At 33.5% G+C, this 9,522-nt stretch overlaps 2 protein-coding genes across 2 annotated transcripts in view; one reads left to right on the top strand and one right to left on the bottom strand.

The window, feature by feature from the left end:
- Window positions 1-462, top strand: part of LOC107484979 (phosphoinositide phosphatase SAC8) — a gene marked incomplete in the record, with an annotated part of 6,819 nt that extends 6,357 nt beyond the window's left edge. The window contains 1 exon segment of the mRNA XM_052261042.1: window positions 94-462. Coding sequence (XP_052117002.1) covers window positions 94-221 — 128 coding nt within the window.
- Window positions 463-4,431: 3,969 nt separating this feature from the next.
- Window positions 4,432-5,385, bottom strand: LOC107484934 (uncharacterized). The gene has a single exon (XM_016105486.1). It carries the CDS (start codon window positions 5,383-5,385, stop codon window positions 4,432-4,434), a length of 954 nt encoding a protein of 317 aa, XP_015960972.1.
- Window positions 5,386-9,522: the final 4,137 nt, after the last annotated feature.

Genomic DNA, 9,522 nt, shown 5'->3' with positions numbered 1-9,522 from the left:
ATTGTCCTTGAAGCACACTTTTCTTGCTTTTTTATTTTATTTTATTCTCTGATAATATAAACGTGTGTGGCTGCTTTCTCGTTCGTGCTGTAGTTGGGCGAAATGTGCACCAGTACGTGTCTACTGCAATCTGTGCTGGAATAACTGCTGGGGTTATGGCAATTCTCAAAGCTAATGGAAGGCAGTTTTGTTCAAGGCCCCGCTTGTGTGGTCTCTTGTAATACAAGTAATCACTATTATTCGCTTCCTCCAATGAACAGAATGTAGAAAGTTTGTGTTGTCATATTTGATATTGTAAATATAATGCTTATGCTGTTAAATAATTTGTGTAAAGATTGATAGTTAGCTATCCATCCTGTTGATCAGTTGGTGTAGCATGGACCTCGGATTTCCATTGAGATGACCAGATTTTGGTTCTTTTAAAAGAAAATACAGAATACAAAATTAATTCTTTGTTTCTAATCTATTTTCATTTGTGGATACTGTTGTGACTAAGCTGGAAATGTTGTGATTAGGCTTTCCCAACCTTTTCTAATTCTCTAGGATTCAAAATCAACTATTGAAAGGATAGAATAATCTCCTAATTTGATATCTTTGAGGCTTTTTGGTATTTTTAGGAATCATGAGTTGCCCCATGGATTTACATCAGTTTCTTTTTGCTAAGTTCAGACTTAAAAGGTTTTTGGCTTATTTAAAAAAAGTAAGGCATTCTCTAGTTTTTACACTACTATGGTGTATATGGTTGGATTTTTTACTTTTTTTTAGTGATTCCATTTCAATTATGTCGGTTTAATTTGGGATAGGATTATTCCCTTGGCTTTCCTTTGGTACATGGTCTACTTGATGGAGTGTTTTTAGCTGATATTCAAAGGGATTGAACATGTTACATAGCTAAGTTCATGTCTTATCTCATACCTTTTGAATCTATGTGAGGACTGAGGATAACTTATCTTTCTTTTTCATATATTCTCTTATGTTCTCAGAATTTACTGAAAACTACATTTGTTTGTTAATGGTAAAAAAATGTTCTGTCAACTTTGTTGAATTCTACTATAGTAATAATCAAATTGTGTAGTTGGTATTGACAAGTTTGGCATCATCTTTTGTGTTACACAAATGGTTTGTTCTTTAGCAGTCTCAAAATAACTCGAATATGCTCAATCTTCCAAAATTGCTCTCCCTCCCATCCTTGCCTTGTGCCCATGACCTCATGATTGCTAACATTTGCTGATTTTCAGCAAAGAGGCACCAAAATGGTGAAATAGACCAAATTCATGCTTTCGCATGCTTTTATTTTTGTCTCCTAGTTAACTAACTGCCTTCATGTTTTAACCATCCTTATTCAGAAGTTAAGTGCAATGTCCATCTTCCCTTTTAAGGATTTAAACAAAACTTAGTTAACCTATGTTTGGATTGGTGGAAAATGAGGGATATGATGGAAGGAAAAGGAATTTTCATGAGTTCCATTACTTAAAACAAAAATAATGAATAAAGTGAAATACAGTATGAAAAAGGATGGAATATTATGCACTAATGCATTCACTATCGTTAAAATGTTTTTTCTCATTTTCCTACCAAAAGAAAAAGTGGGGAGGATTGGAATGTGAATTACTGTTTTCTTTTCTTCATAAAATTAGATATTCCAATATTCATTTATAATATCTGAACGATAGAATAAAATAACTATAGCCAACTAAGATTTGCTAGGTTAAGTGGTTAACTTCGTTCTAGTGGATGGAAAATTCCCTATTGTGATATCTCTCTCTTCCACTATATCTTATTCTATATAATTACTTACTATCAAAGCAATCATAGGTTAAGAATTTAAGATAAAACAAGTGTCCAACTAATTCAACCAATTTAATGTTGGTAACTATTCTTTTGATTGACATAATAGATTGCTCTGCCTCTCTCTCTCACACACACACACACTCACACTTAAAGGACACCAAACCAATGATGTCATAAAAGATATAACTTCAGTCTTTCTTCTACCGAATGCAATGGCTTACAAAAGTCAGATGAATTATTATTGTTGTGTTAAATCTTTTCCTGGTCTTCTGTTACAAATAAATGTATCTTTCATGTGGGGACGGTGTTTTTAAGTTAACGTTTGGTAAAGAGATAGATACTGAAATCGAGAGATAGAGATTAAAAAATAGAGATTGAAATAAATTTTAATATTTTGTTTGGTGTGATATTTGGTGTGAAGTGGAAGACAGAAATTAAAGTAAAAATGAAACTCTAATTTAATTTGTACAAAAGATAAAATTAAAATTAATTAATTAAATGAGAATATTTTAAATATAAAATATTATTAAAATTTCAGTTTTTGTCTTTAAAAATTTTAGTCTCTGTGTCTTTATTTTTTAAAAGTATAAAAATACTAAAATTTTGAGAACAAAAATAAATTTTAATATCAATTTTTAAACCAATAAATATGATATTAAATCTCAATCTCATAATATTTATCTCAATATCTCAAAACAAACGCCACTCATGTGACTAAATTTTCTAATCAAAAGGTTATAACTAAGTTAACTGTACCAAAAAAGAAGAAAAGTAGGGGACAACTTATGCTAATGCTTAGCCCCAAAGATAAGAACAGAACAAAGACCCTTTCTCTTTTATTATTATTTTACATTTTGCAGAGGAGAATCTTGGTTAAAACAGAAGGTTTATCTTCTTAATCATAAAGGGAAAGTTTGCTACCTATAAAATATAGGATTTTGCTATTTTCATAGTAAGGATATTATAAAAAAATATTTTATTAAAAATTTCAAAAATTATTATTATTATACTATCAAAATACGTTTTTAAGACATAAATTAACTAAATCAGTAATATAATAGAAAAACAATATTATAAAATTAGAAAAAATTGTAACTAGAATATGCGATAAAATTTACAGTAATTATATTATTATATAAAATAATGGGGTTTATTTGTTTACTTAGTAATATTATTACATTTGTGTGAATTTTTCTTTCAAAAAACTAATTGCTTAGTGTTGTTCATAAAATATAATTTTGAAGAATCTAGTAAGTAGTAACCAGTTTCCTAAAAATATTTTCTTTTAATGTGTTCACCGCCAAGGGGGAATCTAGTCATGTGAAAACAAATTTTGATGATTCAAGCATATTAATTTTGAGTGATATCATCGGATGTGCATCAACAATTAAACGAAAAATGTCTTTTTTTTTTCTTCTCTTTTCCTTTTCCTTCTCAGTTAGGAAAGCATTATATAATATTTTCAGTTTCGGTTTCTCATACTTTGGTAATATGATCTGTATAAGAAGATATTTATTTACATTGCTAAAGGCAATCCAATATATATACATTTATTAAAAAATAGAATCTTAAGACTATCATGAATACAAATGTGACATGAATACATGATGGCTTTGGTCAGAAATGGTATCTATTTTTTTTTTCCTAGTTTTCGGTCCATTAAATGATGTATATTATTTAATTTAGACTAAAGAGGTGTTACCTTGTTCCAAGGCAATTTGGAATCCAAAGTAGCTCTTTCTGTGGATTTACTATTTTATAAAAAATCAAATAGTAGTAATATAAATATTATACATTATGACACTTTCAATAGTTACTTTGTATTTTACAAAAAAAAGTCGTAACTATAGGGATATACATTAAAATAGAAGGTTCATCACTTCATTATCCACCTCATGGCAAATTCAGATGTGGAGGAAATATTTGATGCCACAACAGAAGAAAGAGTTTACTAACACTTAATTTTTATACTTTCTCTTTCTTATTCGGCTCCATTTCCTTCACTTCTCTGTCTTACATGGCATGAAACCAAGAATGCCTGAAAAGGCGGCACTTTAAGGGTTGCATGCCACTTGCATGGGTCACAATGCCCCCACCACATCATTACTGTTATAAATTCCAACGGGCTAAACAAAATAAAGTTATGTTATTTAAATATATAAAAGTGTATGTTTTTAAAATTTGACTGTTTAATAGATAGCTAATAAAATCTAATTTTGAATCAACATTAAATTGGTTAAATGGTAAATAAATTTGTTTATTTCTAGTACTGACGGGTGAAATTTCTCGAAAGAATACGAGATATATATATAATGCGTAAGTAGTCCAATTCTGAAATAACATTTATTTTTTGAATTAATTTTTAAAAATATTTTTTAAAGATTTTAAATTAATCACATTAGTTTTTTCGTCATTTTTATTATTAATAACGTTAAAATTTACTAATGTGACACGTTAAGTAATACTACACTGATCACATCAATTAGAACTTTCAGGTGTGTATTTTTTTTTTTTTGAAATAAATAGCTCAACACACAAGATGGAGCATACAGAATTCAGAAGCCATAAGTACAACTAAAAATAAAGAGTACTAATAACTGAAACAGGTAGCGCAATCCCGAGTCATCTTCGGCATTGCCATCAACAACCAAAGGATGCCCCACCAATCCACTCGTTGGAAAACACAAAGGACCTATTAGTGATTTCCTGAACTGCTAATCCTTTATTCTGGAACACCCGATTATTTCTTTCCAACCAAATTGTCCAGATTACAGCAAAGAATCCAATCAACCACCTCTTTCTCTCATCCTTTCGTGGTGCAACAGTCGTCCAGCTCTCAAAATGTTGCTTTAGTGTACCTGGGACAGACCATTCTCGTCCAAGAGCATAAAGCCAAGCACCCCACACCTGCCATGTGACCTCACACCCAAGAAACAGATGAAAAGCAGACTCAATAGACTTACCGCATAAGGCACATAGATTATCAAGCGGGTTAATGACCCCTAATCTGCACAGTCGTTCTTTGGTATTCACCCTCTCAATCAGAACAAACCAAGAAAATAATTCGACTCTTGGTGGGACGAAACCCCTCCAAATAGCACTAGTGAAGCTATAGCTTGTTACTTCCTCCGGAAGGACTGCATCCTGCATGACCTGCACAAAGGATTTAGTAGAGAAGATACCAGTTCTATCAAATTTCCAAACCACCCTATCCTCTCTCTCTGTTACTAGCTTAACTAAACGCAGTCTCTCATGGAGTTGGTTCAAGAGTTCCAACTCCCATTGGAACAACTGTCGCCTCCACTGAAAGCTCCATATCCACTCTAACCCATCCCAGAACTCGTAGTCACCTATAACAGATCCTATAAGGTTTGAAACCGAGAAGAGTCTAGGGAACAAATCCTTCAAGACACCACCATTTAAACAGTCATCTTCCCAGAACCTGATCGTTCTACCGTTTCCCACTTCCATTGACAAGCCTCTAATCATCTGCTCTCTGATTTGTGGCTCTCGAATTTGTAGCTGACAAATGTCTCTCCACGGACCCCCTCTTGAAGGAATAGGTTGACCATGTAGCATCTCAGACGGATTCATGTTATTACAAGAGCACACTACTTTCTTTCATAAGAGACACTCCTCCTTCGAGAACCTCCACCACCATTTGAAAAGAAGAGCTGTATTTCGAACCACCGCATCTCCCACTCCCAACCCACCTGCCTTTTTAGGGGCCATCACTACATCCCATTTCACTAGTGGTATCCCGCTCCCCCATCCTCTGTACTCTACAAGAATCGTCTTTGTAAGGAAATCAATTTCTCTGCTACTGCCTTTGTAAAGCCCATCTTTTGCAGCACTAAATCCACAAAGCTCCATTTGACCCTATCATAAGCCTTCTGAAAATCCAGTTTAATTATCGCTGAGCTTCTTTTCCTTGACCTTAGCCAGTGCACTGTTTCACAAGCAATCAAAGCCCCATCATGAAATTTCCTACCCTGTACAAAAGCAGTCTGAGTCTCGCCTACCAGGTCCGGCATCACCTTCCGCATCCTTCGAACCAGCACCTTAGAGATGACCTTATAAACACAACCCACCATACTGATCGGTCGAAGATCCTTTATTACTGTAGCTCCAACAAATTTTGGTGCCAGCGCCACCCACGTGACGTTTGACCCTGCCGGTAGCACTGCTGAATGGAAGAACCCCAACACTGCATCAGTGAATTCCCTCCCAACTTCTGCCCAACACCTCTTAATAAAGTTCATGTTATATCCATCGCATCCTAGAGCTTTTGTTGACTCACAGTCCCACACTGCAGATTTTACTTCTTCCGCACTCGGTATCTGTTCCAGTTCTGTTGCCTCGTCCCCATTTATTCTTCTTACCATGCCTTCCCGAAATCCAATATTTGGTGACTTCTCCTGGTGGTACAGCTCCTTATAGAAGTCCCGTATAGCAATCTTGATTCGAGCTGGATTCCGCACTAAGCGTCCATGGATTCTTAAGGCATCAACTCGATTACTCCTTCTCCGAGTCGAGGCTAAGTTGTGGAAGTATCTAGTATTTTTATCCATCTCCTTAGCATGCCTGGATCGTGACATCTGCTTCCAATGTATTTCCTTCCTGACATACCATACTTTGCAAGCGCTCACAAGTGCCTTTCTTCTAGCCTCCATGGTTCCATCATGAACTCCATTGCTCACCAAATCATCAACTTTTCGGATCTCCTCTTCAAAATTATTTATCCTCCTATCCAAATTACCAAAGTTCTCTCTATGCCACCTGCCCAGTGGAAGCGTCAAAGCCTTCAACTTGTCCATCAACTGCATCTCCCCTAGGCATCTCCACTCCTCCTTTACCATTCTCAAAAATTCCTCGTGAGTAAACCACGCATCCAGGCTCCGAAAAGGTCTTGGCCCCCATCCCAACCTTGTGACATTCATAATTATGGGACAATGGTCTGACAAACCTCTTGGGCCTCCTCGTAATCTTGTTTCAGGAAACTCTTCTAACCACTCCAAACTAACCAGAACTCTATCAAGCCTACTACATGACTGACCTCTGAACCAAGTAAACTGACGATCAGGTAAAGCTAGGTCCACGAGCTCCATATCGTGAATCCAAGATCTAAACTCTACTGCAGATCTCGGCAACGAAGTAGATCCTCGCCTTTCCTCCACTTGAACAATCTCATTAAAGTCCCCCATAAAACAAAGAGGGACTTGACATAAGCCTGACAAGAAGCTCAACTCTTCCCCACACAACGAGCTTACTCTCTCGATCATGCTCATCATACACTAAGCAGAACGCACACCGAAAATTATTCTTTAACATCACTCCATCCACACATAACCATCTACCACCCTTATAACAGTTACTTGATTTAAACACTGTCATATCCCACATCAATAACAGCCCTCCAGACGCCCCTTCCGCTTCCACAAACTCCCACCCGGCCCCATCATTACCCCACAACTGCATAACATCAAACTTAGTTACCATCTCTTATTTTGTCTCTACCAACCCAAGCATATGCAAATTGAACTTCTTTCTAAAGGTTTTAACCATACTTAACTTGCCAATCCCCGCCAACCCCCTAACATTCCATGATGCAAAACTCATTTGAAACTTGATGTACACACTTTTTTCTTATTTTTCAGACGACTCCTTCTAGCTTTCTCTTTCAGTTTAGCCTGCTTTTTCTTCCGTGCTATTTTCTCATTCTGACACCATAAACAATGGAAGCGATAGAAGAGCTAATGCGACCAACTTAAATTTATTGAAGTACCAATTTGATTAAAAAAATTTCGATGTTCAATTTAAAAAATTAGTGATCTTTTAAGGACGAAATTCACCATTTATTCTATATATAATTCTTTAAATTAAATAATCAAATTTTGAGTCCATAACAAATTTGGCAAGATGTCTAGTGTGAGTGTCATTCACACAGAAATTTTTAAAAGATAAAATTTGGTGTAAATTATTGTTGGCTTCAAAAATTGGTTTCAATCATATTATCTGCGAAGTAGACTCAATAAATGTGTTCTTTCTTGTAAGTCATTGAAACTTTTTCTATGTAACATGAAGAGAAAGTTATTCTCCAAAAGATTGTAGAGATTAAGAACCATAAAAATTAAGAGTTGCATTTTGTGTTGATCCATCAGAATACTAATGCCATATCGGACCGGTTGGCAAAATATGGTACTCGTGGTAACTGCAACGCAAGAAATTGGATGCAGTTGTCGTCCCTCTTTGATTGCTCATGGATGATCTACTTAAAATTTTTTTTTTTATTCTTTTTTTAGTCAAGATTTTTCGATTTCTCTCTAACCATTCTTAAAAAATCCTCATGTGTAAACTAAGAATCTAAGTTTCGAAAAGATCGTAGTCCACCTCTGAATTTGGAATTCTCAACTATAATTGGACAGTGATTTGACAAACCTCTCGGTCCACCTTTTAATCGAATCTCTAGGAACTCCTCAATCTATTCTACACTTAATAGAACTCTATCAATACTACTGCAAGAGCAGCTTCTGAATTATGTAAATTTTTGATCATTCAACGGTAATTTCACTAACTGCATATCTTGGACTCAAGCCTTAAAATATTCTATCGATGTTGTTAATCTGTCCTGACTTTTTCTCTCTTTAATCTAAATAACCTCATTAAAGTCTCCCATATAACATATCAAAACTTGATATAGTTCAACTATAAAATTTAGTTCTTTCTGTATAGCCAGTTTATCTATTCTAATATGAGCACCATATATTAAACAAAAAGTACAATTGAATTCATTTTTTAATAGGACTCCTTTAACCACATAACTATTTCTCCCCTTTGTAATAGTTATTCATTTTAAATAATATGTCATTCCACATTAACAATAGACTTCCAACCTTTCGAATTTATAAACTTTCACTCCACAGCATCACTCCCTCAAATACATATTATACAAACTTAATCACAATTTATATTTTAATTTCAATCAAATCTTATATTTAATTTTTTATTATATTCAATTTTTTAACATTTCGTAATTTCTTAATATTCTAAGAGCTAAAAATTATTTTAAAAATTAATTGAATGATGCATAAATTATTGAAGTTGTTAATGCAATATGTGATGTTGTTGGGATTTTTTTTTTTTTTGCATTATATTATGATGATATTGCAACGTGAACCAGGTATTACTAGTTTCACCTACTAATAATAATAATAATAATAATAATAATAATAATAATAATAATAATAATAATAGAGATGTGATAATAACAAATATTTTTATGGAATGTTTAGTTAAAAAGATAAAATTATAGAATGCTTTTGTTTTTAATGTTTTCGATTTGTTTTAGAACTATCCCTAAACGTTTTAAATTTTGTTCCCAACATTTCAGATTGAATTAAAATTTAAGAATAATTTTGATACAAATTAAAATATTAAAAATAAAAATTAAATAAATAAAATATATTAAGAATAAATTAAAAAATCAAATATTAAAAGTATTTTAAAAAAAACTCAAATATTAAAAATAAAAATGATACTTTATCCATATTTAAATCTAGATTCGCACCAAAATAAATCTGATTTCATCCCACCATAAACATCCCTAATAACAACAAAGAATATGATATTCTAATGTAGCATGATAGATAGTAAATTAGATATACAAAATCTCAAATCCCAAAATCCCCCAAAATAGTGATAATAAACCCAATCGCCCACCCAATACTACCC

This window comes from Arachis duranensis, chromosome 4 (assembly GCF_000817695.3).
Source record: "Arachis duranensis cultivar V14167 chromosome 4, aradu.V14167.gnm2.J7QH, whole genome shotgun sequence".
NCBI classification, from domain to species: Eukaryota; Viridiplantae; Streptophyta; class Magnoliopsida; order Fabales; family Fabaceae; genus Arachis; species Arachis duranensis.
Note: the sequence above shows the minus strand (reverse complement) of the source record. Positions and strands in the feature narration are given on the sequence as shown.